Source organism: Sturnira hondurensis, unplaced genomic scaffold (genome assembly GCF_014824575.4).
Source record: "Sturnira hondurensis isolate 20B ecotype Veracruz unplaced genomic scaffold, ASM1482457v3 Scaffold0025325, whole genome shotgun sequence".
In the NCBI taxonomy this organism is placed as follows: domain Eukaryota; kingdom Metazoa; phylum Chordata; class Mammalia; order Chiroptera; family Phyllostomidae; genus Sturnira; species Sturnira hondurensis.
In genome coordinates, this window is record NW_028097956.1 from 235,131 (window position 1) to 246,633 (window position 11,503).

Genomic DNA, 11,503 nt, shown 5'->3' on the forward strand with positions numbered 1-11,503 from the left:
CCTCGGGGTAAGCATGGCCCCCCTCTGGGTGGGGCCAGATGTCCTTGTCCTCATGGGCCAGAGGAGGGGGGACCCTTGGGATAGGGTTCGTGCCGCTAATCTCACTGTTTTAAAAAGAATTTTTAAAAAGAATTTCTTACAGAAATAAGCTCATCCCATGTCAACTGCCAGGTCTCCAGAATGCCACCCAGTCACTAGAGCATAGTGTTACGTGGGCTCACCCCCGTGAGGGTCTTAGCTGGGTGGGAAAGGCCGGGGGGGGGTGCGGCTCGGGGCCTGGATGAAGCAGGTCTTTTGGGGGCTTGAGTAGGAGTGGGCCAGTTGGAGACGTCTGGTTTGTTCAGTGCTTGGGCATCAAAGGGCGGACGTGAGTTCAGAGTCACCGGGCAGGCTCAGGTCTCTACCTACAGGCCTGGGGCCACTGCTTTCAGGACGGTCCCCAAACAAGAGGGCATTTGAGACCCTTCTTCCTGGTGGCAGCCAGCCAGGGGACGCAGGTGCTTTTGGGCGGTGGCCCATCACTGTCCTTGTGAAAGGGATGAGTTGGTGCGTGTCCTTGAATTTTCAGTTTGCTTCTCACAACAGTGCACATGGGCAGAGGCAACCCTGAGACCACATCCTGTGGGGCCTCCACGACTCTGAAGTGCACAATGGTGTCCCAAGGCCCCAAGTCTGATTCACACTGCTGTGGCGTCTACGGTGGCAGCTCCTGCAGGTCAGCAGGGCCTGGGACTTGCAGGGGACCCCACAGGCCCCCCAGTCCTTGGGCAGGTGTTCAGACCCGGGTGTCAGAGAAAAACAAAGGAAAGCCTTTGCGGCCTATCAGACCAGCAAAAGTAGGAAGCTGTCGGATGCCCCATGTTGGGAGGTACGAGGCCAGGGTACCTCTGAGCTAGGCTGGGCTTAGTCACCAGTGTCATCCCCTCAGCAGCCCTGCTCCCGTGCTGTGTGACCCCAGAGCCCTCCCTGGCGTCCACCAGGGTGGGGTATGGGTGTGGGGATGAGAGAGCCTGAGCTGGGAGAGCCACGCGGAAGGCAGGCACTGCAGACGAGTGGAAAGAGCACCCACAAGTTCCGTGAATTAGAATACACGGTCATGAGAAAGAAAAACCTAACACTGGAAACAATACATTTTACAAGAACGTGCGCAAAGGCCTTAGGAGAGCCGTGAGGGGCTGCGGCTTCGCGCTGCAGAGAGTGAATGCTAAGCAAGGAAGGGGGACATGAGGGGCCAGCCCAGCTCTGCCAACAGCCGGCACTCTCCCTCCAGTCTGCGTGGGAACCAAGTGCCAGGGACCCCTGCCGTGCCCGCCCCGCCGGCTCCCCCGCAGCCACCGCGGTTCTCCAGGATGCTGCTCGCAGTCGCTGTGCGTACCTTTAAACAGGACAAAACCAGACATGGTCGGACCACCCACGCGGCCCTGAGCTGGGCCCTCCGGGGTGCAGGTGGGGAGGACCTGGGGAGGCTCTAGGTGCTGCGGCTTCAGACCGAGCTGGAGCCGACGGGCTGGCCGCTCCCAAACCCTGGTGCGCAGTTGTGAAGGAATACACATCGACTCTGCCGCCTCGCCCATGTCTCAGTGTGCAGTGTGTTCTCAGGAACACACTCCCACTGCTGTGCAGCCCACCGTCATCTCCAGAACTTCCCAGCTTCCCCACTGACACTCTGTCCCCATGAAGCACTCACTCCCTACCCCTCCCCCCGCCAGCCCCCGGCACCCACCGTCCTACTTTCTGTCTGTGTGAGTCTGGCTCCTCCAGGGACCTCCTGCGAGTGAGCCGCGCAGGGTCTGTCCTCGTGTGTCTGGCTCATCCACTCAGCACAGCGTCCTCCAGGCCCATCCACGCTGTGGTGGGGGCGGGGCCGGAACGCCCTTCCTCTTTTACGGCTGAGTGACCGTCCTCTGTGTGGACTACACTTCTGCAGCCAATTCCGTGCGTGGGTCTCTTCTCTTGTCAGTAAGAATAAATAAAAATTTAGCCTTCCATCTTCCCAAGATCATAGTGGCCGTTGTTTCACTGTCTACAGGCTTGAGTCCTGGTTTAAGTTTGTCACATGGGCTCGGTCTCTCTGTTGATCACATTCTGTTTTGAATTCTTTTTACTGAGCTCTGCACCTGCTTCTTGTTAACCGCAGGCAAGAGCTGTGCCCTCTGGTGGGAGAGATGACACCCAGAAGAGGCCGCTCCTGCCACCGAGGGACAAAAAGGCCAAGTTCAGGGAAAGAGCGCCATCAAAGGGGGGTGATGGAGACTGCCTGGGACCTGAATTTTTTTAAGTGTATTTTTCACTGATTCTAGACAGAGAGGGAGAGAGAGAGAAACATCAACTGGTTGCCTTCTGCACACACCCCAACCAGGGATCAAAACTGCACCCTGGGCATGTGCTCTGAACTGGAATCGAACCTGCAACCCTTTTGGTTATGGGACGATGGTCCAGCCTACTGAGCTGCCCAACCAGGGCTGGCCAAGACTTTAAGCTAACAGGGTCCGTGGGAGCAGCTCAGGCTGTTCGTGGTGTCCACACAGTCAGCCCTTCACACCCTTTGTCCTGCACTTGTTCAGGTGACTCAACTCCTCCTGGAAACACTTGCCCCAGGACCTACACACCTGCCCAGCTCAGCTTCCCCATCACGGTGGCCTCTGACTTGTCCAACTCCGGGCCACACCCCATCACCCCTCCCACATACACCCAGGGGAGCAGGAGGAGCAGGTGGCCGAACCCAGTGGCCATGCCCAGGTCGGCCACGAGTCACTGGCCTGTGCCCAGCCCTCTCCCAGGTGCCAGCCTACCTCTCTGTCCCTCCTGCCCCCTCCCCTCTCAGCGGCTGGACTTGCTTCCTCAGACATCCCGGAAGGAGTGAGGCGGTCAGCAGAGGCTCTGCCCGCCTGCCCTGCCTGTGGCCACATCCAGATCTGCTGCTTGTCCCTCCAGTCAACCTCCACTGGTGACACAGGCCACCCTTACAGGAGTGCCCTGTATCCCAGCCCTTGTCTACCAAGAGCCTGGCTGAGAACGCCCTTCTCCTCTCCTGCCGCCAGCACAAACCTGCGGTCATTTCTCCCCACAACACCAGCCCTGCTCCCTGCATAGCAAACCCCCAAAGCTCAGAGATCTTCACACTGTCTCCACCTGGCGGCCTTCTCCCTCCAATGCGGCTGTCCTGGCAAGGCCAGCACTGAGGTCCACACAGGCCACACCCAAGGCCCTTGAGTCCCGGAAACCCCAGTTCCTCCCTGACCTTTACCTCCCCTCTCCTGGGCACCTGCCAGAAGTACGTGCCTGACTGAAAATATGAAGAACTCCAAGTCAACAGCAGTTTTATTTCCTACATCTGACTAGGGCACAAGGCCCTGGGGACCAATTGTGAACTTAGTGCTACTTAGTGCGGATCTCAGAACCCAAGGCCGGGGGTGCCGGCCCCATCCTTGTGGCTCCGGATCTGCAGGAGACAGTGAAAACACAGGCCTAGTCTCCCTGTTGCCTCACCACTCCTAGCCCCTTCCCAGGCACCAGGCGCCACTGACCCCAGGGCGGGCCTGGAGGGGCAGCCAGGCCCGAGGGGCGTAGGTTGAGGTAGGCAGCGACTCAAGCCTAGGCCCGCACCCCAGCTCCCTCCGCCGCCCAGCGCCCACCCTTTGCCCGTGGGAGCAGCTGCCTGGCACAGCCGCAGTCAGGGAACAAAGGCCCTTTTCGTCTCCTAGGGCCCAAGGGCGGGGGGTCCCGTCGGACAGCGCTCAGGCAGAGGCCCAGACAGAGGGCTGAAGTCTCCAGGCCGCTCTGGGACTCCGTGCCGCCGCTCGCTGCTCTTGGTACTGCGCTCAGCGTTTTGCACAGGGCAGAAACCACCGGGCTCTCCCTTTGGGGGGGTGCGGGGCACCGCGAGGGGCGCGCCTCTCCGGGGGGGGCTCCTACCCCAGCTGCAGGCTCAGTGCGCGCACTGGACACGCCGGCCCCGGGCTGCCTCGCTGCCCTGGACGCATCGTGCCCCATTTCACCAGCGATCGCGGGGCCCCCGGGACTTCTGAACCAGCCGCCGGGGGCGGGGCCTTGTTTGGGGGCGGGGCCTCTATCTCAGGGGCAGGGCTTCTTCTTGATGGGGCCTCGCCCACCACGCGCACCGCTCCTGATTGGCTAGCGGCCGGGGCTGGGCCGCGGGGTATTGTGGGTCTCCGCGTTGCCGCCGCTGTTTCGCCATGTCGGGCTCCCCGGTGAAGCGGCAGAGGATGGAGAACGCGCTGGACCAGCTCAAGCAGTTCACCACCGTGGTGGCCGACACGGGCGACTTTCACGGTGAGCCGCGAGGGGCCCCGAGTGTGGTCGCCGGGATAGGCCGTGCGGCGGTGGGTCATGGACGAAGATATGGTGCACTTCGGGCTCCGCTGCTCTGCAGTCCCGCACTCGCGGAGGGAACTCGGGGAGCTCGGGGCCGGCGTCGGGGCGGACGGCCCGGGCACGGGACAGGAGAATGGCCCTCGGGGCGTGGGCGCGCAGGCCGAGCCACGCTCCCGAGCCGAGGGCGCCCCCGCAGCCCTGCGGGACGGCGCTCTAGCCAGAGGGCGTCGGGTCGCGAAGGCAGGGGATCCGGGAGGGTGGAAGGTGAACCCAGCGAGGATCGACTGCTGAGCAGGACCCGACTGGGTGCCGGGCTCACCCTTGTGCTTTGATCCGGCCGGGCGCCCACGCCACATCCCGCCTCGGGTGCAGGGCGACCCGCTGCGGCCGGGTGCGGGCCACGGGGCCGCGGAGCTCGGCAGGAGCCCGGGGCGACGGGCACAATAAGTGCTGTGCCAGTTTAGACTTCTGGTGTGATTCATTCTTCCCCCTCGAGCGTGGAGGACTCCGCGGCCCGTCGGGAGCCTCCAGCCCGTCTCGCCGACTGGGACGCAGCTCCGTTCTGCCTGAGGAATTTAGATTTCCAGGGAGCTAGTGCCTTCTGGGCTTGAGCGCCCAGGGCTCCCAGCGCGGAAGTGCCTCCTCTCTTTTCTGCTTTCTCATGGTGATTTGAGAAAGTGGGTGTCACCCCTCTTTGGTAGTACTGAGTAAGAACGTTTTGTTTTCTTAAGAGGGTTGCTTTTATCTAGCAGAGCTCACTAGCGTGAATAAGCATGTTTGGCGATCAGCCTGGGGCCAGCCTATGGGCTTGCTGGCCTTGTACCTTAATCCTCTGACGAGGGGGGGCGTCCAGGGGGTCTGGAGCCCCAGGCCAGGGACCTCGGTCTCCTCTTCATCTGGAGATGAAGCCTGGTTCATCTGAACCCTGACCGGGTCAGCTGGACCTTGAGGCAACGACCCCAGTTGGACACTGGTGGCCCTTTCCCAGCCTGAGTGTGTGTGGGCTCTGGCCCAGGGGCAGCTGGGGTCTGTGCTGTTTCTGCAGGTTTTTGGTTCCACCTTCTGGGAAAGGCTTGCTGTTTCACTTTTCTCTCTTTAGAGATACCTAAACCCAGGTGTTGACATTATAAAAATACATTAGTTGATGCTGTCTATCCATGAACGTTAGCAGGTAGTTGGGGGCCTTTGGTTTAGTGGGCATTCATGAAGGTTCTTTCTTTCGTAATGTGCAGATCAAAGGTCTCTTTGCAAATACAACCAAAGCCAGGGCTGCTTCACCCAGAACAGGCCCCTCCCAGTTTTGCCTTCCCTGCACCTGACACCCATCGTTGAGTCCCAGCTCCATCCCCTAGTTTTAAGTCAGCTCTATGAAGGCTTGATTCTACCCAAGGAGGAATTCAGGCCCGTCTTCAGTGCACTGGCCAGGGTTCACACACGCCTGTGTCGTAAGCACCGCCGCAGAGCACTGTTTTCCTAACTTGCTATTTTGAAAGAAGTTGCGATATTAGTCCACAGAGGCCCAAGAATCACTGGCCCAACCCCCGGCGGTGGTGGCATCCTGTGACCATGGCGTGATCAGGCCCAGGCGCTTGGCACCGATTGTTAATGGGCTGTGGGCCTGGCTCAGTGGCTGCCAGTGTCAGCCTGCGCGGTGAGGGGCTGCTCTGTGGCAGGTTTATGACACTCCAGATTCTTGTGGGCACAGTTGGGACACAGCTGCCCCTCCCAGGTCCTGCCAGCACCTAATCTCGTCTCCATCTCTGCGGTCCTGTCATCAAAGGGCATTTTGAAAATACTCCTGTGGCCCTGGCCTGTGTGGCTCAGTGGGTTGAGTGCCGGCCTGCGGAAGGAGAGGTTGGCGGTTTGATCTCCGGTGGGGGTGCAAGCTGAGTTGCGGCCCTGGTTGGGTGCACACGACAGGCAACTGATCACTGTTTCTTGTACACTTTGGTGTTTCTCCCTCCCTTCCCCTCCTTTCAGAAATTTGTGAATAAAACCTTAAAAAAAAAAACTAATCTGCCCAGTAAACTTGCTGCAGCCGTACCTCCTCTGGCCGCTCTGCACGCCCGTGTCCTACTTAGACGGCCGGCCAGTGAGGCTGCAGGCTGGCCCTGCGGGTTCCCGGGAACTCAGCTTGGTTTCCTAAGAATGGGCGTGTTAAGGAGAGAGTGGCTTAAGGAGGAAAGCCAGCAGTTTTCCGTCACTGAGTCTGGTCACTCACACTGGCACTGCATGGAAGCTGGACGTGCACTCTGCTGTGCTGACCACTCTCGGCGGCCTGCCCCTGCCCCCGCAGGGACCCTCCATCTCTGGCCCTGGTGTTGCTGGTGGAGCCTCCGTAGTGCAAACAGCTGCCCCTTGGTCAGCCTCCCAGGGCAGGGAGGGACGTGTGTGGGCAGGGTGGGTGTACCCTGGCTCGGGAGACACTTTTATTTCTTGCAGACTTTACTTATTTTTTAAAGATTTTATTCACTTATTTTTAGAGGGGAAGGGAAGGAGAGAGGGAGAGAAACATCAGTGTATGGTTGCCTCCCATGTGTCCCCCGCTGGGAACTGGCCTGCAACCCAGGCATGTGCCCTGACTGGGAATTGAACCACGATCGTCTGGCTCACAGGCCCGCACTCAATCCACTGAGCTACACCAGCCAGGGCAGTTATTTAGTTTTTAGAGAGGAGGAAGGAGGGAGAAAGAGAGACACATGAATGTGAGAAACATCTCGGTTGCCTCTCACATGCCCCCAGTCCGGCCCGCAACCCAGGCATGTGCCCTGATGGGGAACCGAAGCAACAACCCCACAGTTTGCAGGACAGCACTCTGGACTCTGCCTCTGTGCTCAGGGCGTCGAGGGGGCCCGACAGACTCCAGGGTGGAAGCGAGCCTCCACTTACTTTCCTGCTTTCCAAACTCTCCCTCCAGCCATCGATGAGTACAAGCCCCAGGATGCCACCACCAACCCGTCCCTGATCCTGGCAGCTGCGCAGATGCCCGCCTACCAGGAGCTGGTGGAGGAGGCCATCGCCTACGGCAAGAGGCTGGGTGGGTAAGTGCCAGGAGTGCAGCTGGGCCACTGAGGGGCTTGACTCCCTCACTGACTCAGTTCTCGGANTGCTTTCCAAACTCTCCCTCCAGCCATCGATGAGTACAAGCCCCAGGATGCCACCACCAACCCGTCCCTGATCCTGGCAGCTGCGCAGATGCCCGCCTACCAGGAGCTGGTGGAGGAGGCCATCGCCTACGGCAAGAGGCTGGGTGGGTAAGTGCCAGGAGTGCAGCTGGGCCACTGAGGGGCTTGACTCCCTCACTGACTGTCAGTTCTCGGATGTCCTCCCCTCAGGAAAGTTGTCTTGTACGCTTGTTTTTATCGACTCTACTGGAGCGGGACTTGCGAGAAGCAGACATGCAGCTCGGAGCCGGGTGCGCAGGCTCTCTCAAGCCCGGCATGCCCGAAGCCCCTGGCTCCTGTCCCCATCAGGACCCCAACCCTGGTGGCCACTGACCTGCCCTCTGTCATTGGGTGTCTTTATTACTGATGTCTTTTAACAGCTTTATTGGAGTAAAGTCCACCCTCTTCGTTGCACAGTCCAGTTTCTCGTGGTGATTTATGCTGGACGCAGCCACGGCCATAGTCCAGTCCTGGAGTGTCCCTGGTGCCCACCTGTGCTTCGTCCTGCCCCCTTCCCCAGGCCACTATGCCTGTGTTGGTCTCCATAAATGTGCCTTTCTGAGGGGTCATTTTACATTTTCATCCGGGTGAGAACGGTGTCCTTAGGGAACAGCGGCCCCTGGCTGGGACATGCAGGTGGCCTGGGGGTATCAGGCCTGCTCTGCCCTCTGGGTGTGCCCTCCCTCCACCACACACTCCCCCCAGGCAGTTTTGTTTTCCCTTCCCCCACATTTGGTCCTCGCCCCATTATGGCAGAAGCCCTTGGCGCTCCTGGCATTAGCAACGAGGTGCGTCTTCGCACTCACATGCCCTCTGCCCTCGTCAGCTGCCCCATGGCTCTCGCGGTGGCGCGCTGGCCCGAGACTCTCTGTGCACTGGGCCAGCAAGGATGCCCGGGCAGCTCCACGGGGTTTCCCCACGTGCTCAAGGACGGGGCAGTTCTGCTGGGGACGAAGGCGGTTCTGGAGGTGACGGGGCGGCGGCTGCAGCACACTGTGACTGCTTCACGCACACCAAGCTGCGCACGAGGGACAGTCAAGCTGGGGCTCTGTGCCACGCGGGGTTCCCGTGACCAAAAGGTGGCACCAGAGGGCTCTCAAAAGGAATGTGGGAATCTGTTCTGTAGAGTCCTTAGGACTGGACCTGACGGCTGCTGCCCGCGTTTTCCCTTTGAATTTCAGGGCACAAGAGGAGCAGATCCAAAATGCCATCGATAAACTTTACGTGCTCTTTGGGGCAGAGATACTGAAGAAGATTCCGGGCCGCGTGTCCACGGAGGTAGATGCGAGGTAAGGGTGTGTGGTGGGGCCGGGTGGGGCCAGCTGTTGTGTCTGTGGCCCCCACCAGCGCAGTGCACCCTGGGCAGTGGTTTGCACCCAGCCCAGCCCTGCCTGCACCCCTCTGAGGAAGCTGACCCGAGCCAAGGCACCCGCTGCCGGCTTGCGCGTCCTTGGCAGGTGTCTCGAGGTGAGGCTGCTCCTCACTGCGGACCCCTGGCTTTTACAGGCTCTCCTTTGACAAGGACGCCATGGTGGCCCGGGCCAGGCGTCTCATTGAGCTCTACAAGGATGCCGGGATCAGCAAGGACCGGGTTCTGATCAAGCTCTCATCTACCTGGGAGGGGATCCAGGCTGGAAAGTGAGTGTCCCCCTGTTCCAGGGGCCAGAGCCCCGAGGTCCTGTTCGCTGACGCTTAGAAGCAAGTGTCCCGTGAGAGACCCACAGATGTGTCACCAACCTCGTCCTTATCAGGCACACTCACAGTGCAGGGAAGCAGACCTTTCAGGCCGAGCACACACCCCTGAGCGGGAAGGGGCGGTGGGAGGACTAGAGTGCGGCCCTCGGGTCTCCCCAGGGTGCTGTTGTGGGGGGCCCTGTGTCTGCCCCACCCCGTCAGCGGCCACTCCTCCACTCCCCCCGCCTGTTCCAGGCATTTGCACAGATGGACTCCCATGGCCTCAGTTGGCACGAGTGCGGGACACAGCCCACTGTGGCGGGTCTGGGCTGCGTTCCTTCCCAGGCAAATGTTCATTGTGTGCGCACTGTGTGCGTGTGTGTTCTTCCCTGTGCACACACGTGGCTGTTCCTGCCTGAGGGGCTCACGGGTGACCCTGCCCTGACGTCTGGGTGCAGCCGAGGGCCCAAGGCCAAGGGGCATCCAGTCATTCAGTGCCTGCCCCTGGGGAGTGCACTTGAACTGTCTGCCTGCTCCCCACGTGGGCGCCAGCTTTTAGCCACCCTGGGGCGGCCACATGGCAGAGACCCTTCTGAAGCCCCACCCCCAGCCACGTGACAGGGCCTGGTCCTTGCCCTGTACTCAGGGCTCAGCCCAAGATGTCACAGTGGATGGAGGGGTGGCCTGGGAAAGGTAAGAGGGGAGGGGGCTGTGGCTCCATGTGGGACGGCAGGACAGCACTGTGGCGTCTGGCCCCAGGGGGCTCTTGCCTCTGTTCCTGTTGGTGGTGTGGGTTTGATGGAGAAACTTCCAGCTGCCCAGAGCTCGCTGCCACAGAGAACCGGGGCACGCCCTGTGCGCGGGACGCCGTGTGCGCGGGACGCCGTGTGCGCGGGACGGGAACCCACACCTGGCCTGCGCTTGCCCCACAGGGAGCTGGAGGAGCAGCACGGCATCCACTGCAACATGACGCTGCTCTTCTCCTTCGCCCAGGCTGTGGCCTGCGCCGAAGCAGGGGTGACACTCATCTCCCCCTTCGTGGGGCGCATCCTCGATTGGCACGTGGCCAACACAGACAAGAAAGTCTACGAGCCCCTGGAGGACCCTGGTGAGTAGCCCTCTGAGGGGTGGAGGCGGGGCCTGAAGGGCTGTGGTAGCCACTCTGCCTGGGCCACCTCCTGCAGGGGTGGTAAGTGTCACCAAGATCTACAACTACTACAAGAAGTTTGGCTACAAGACCATCGTCATGGGCGCCTCCTTCCGCAACACGGGCGAAATCAAGGCTCTGGCGGGCTGCGACTTCCTCACCATCTCCCCCAAGCTCCTGGGGGAGCTGCTCAAGGACAGCAGCAAGCTGGCGCCCATGCTCTCGGTCAAAGCAGGTGGGTCCCCCGCCACTCTGGGCCGCCCACTCCTGGGTCCCCCGGGCCGGGTGGAGGGCTGGGAAGGGCACTGGGCCGCCCTGAGCCCTGGCTGGGAGAGCAGGGAGCGGCAGACGTGGAGGCCATGCTCCCTGCCCCTCCCAGCCCAGGCCAGTGGCCTGGAGAAGATGCACCTGGACGAGCGGGCCTTCCGCTGGCTGCACAACGAGGACCAGATGGCCGTGGAGAAGCTCTCCGACGGGATCCGCAAGTTCGCTGCCGATGCCGTGAAGCTGGAGCGGGTGCTGGCGGTGAGTGCGGGGCCGGGGCCAGGCGGGGCTGCCCCGTGGGCCTGCCCAGGGCGGCCCGATGTGTCACCTGGTCCCTGTCACCTTCGTTTCCAGGAGCGGATGTTCAGCACAGAGAACGGAAAGTAGCCTGAGGCTGGGTCACAGGTGACCCGACTTGGAGTCTGGGTCCAATTTACACGAGCCTGGTGATGAATCTTGCATTTTTCTACTGATTGGAGCAGAGACAGATCATAGACTTCTGATTTTATGCAAAACTTTCACTTAATGCATTAAACAGTCAAATTTTCTGTGGCTTCATTTCCCCACCTCGTCCCCCTACACCAGCTGCCCCACACTTCAGCTGGGGCCTGGCCCCTCACATGACACAGGCAGCCAACCCCACGCTTTTGGCATGTGCTGCCTGACCACTGGGACAGGCTGTTGGGGGCCCGCTGCTTTTCTACCGGGTTCCTGGCTAGGCCCCTAGCGCCACCTCGTGGAAGCAGCACGGCAGCACGGGCCCCTGAACCTTGAAGCAAGGGCAGCTTCCTTTAGACTTTACACCAGTGCTACACTGGGAAGGGCTGGGCGGTGCTGGGTGAGCGCACAGGCGGCTCTCCATCCCCACCCCCAGGGTACAGGGCAGGCGACAGCACCAGATGTACAAGGGTACTCTGGG

General features: G+C 60.9%; 1 protein-coding gene and 1 long non-coding RNA gene across 3 annotated transcripts; one reads left to right on the plus strand and one right to left on the minus strand.

Moving 5' to 3' along the window:
* Positions 1-922: 922 nt before the first annotated feature.
* On the minus strand, positions 923-7,253 carry LOC118982214 (uncharacterized). The gene is made up of 3 exons (XR_005065500.1): positions 7,145-7,253; positions 6,048-6,057; positions 923-933 (listed from the first exon to the last, which is right to left on the minus strand). It is a non-coding gene; the product is annotated as an uncharacterized LOC118982214 (long non-coding RNA).
* TALDO1 (transaldolase 1) lies at positions 4,151-11,132 on the plus strand. 2 transcript variants are annotated; one of them, XM_037039145.1, is made up of 8 exons: positions 4,151-4,293; positions 7,253-7,376; positions 8,681-8,788; positions 9,006-9,137; positions 10,106-10,281; positions 10,358-10,555; positions 10,700-10,845; positions 10,939-11,132. In XM_037039145.1, exons 1-8 carry the CDS (start codon positions 4,197-4,199, stop codon positions 10,969-10,971), a joined length of 1,014 nt encoding a protein of 337 aa, XP_036895040.1. In that variant the 5' UTR covers positions 4,151-4,196; the 3' UTR covers positions 10,972-11,132. The 2 variants fall into 2 exon arrangements, with proteins under 2 accessions (XP_036895040.1, XP_036895041.1); XM_037039146.1 differs by lacking the exons at positions 4,151-4,293; positions 7,253-7,376 and adding an exon at positions 7,449-7,589.
* Positions 11,133-11,503: the final 371 nt, after the last annotated feature.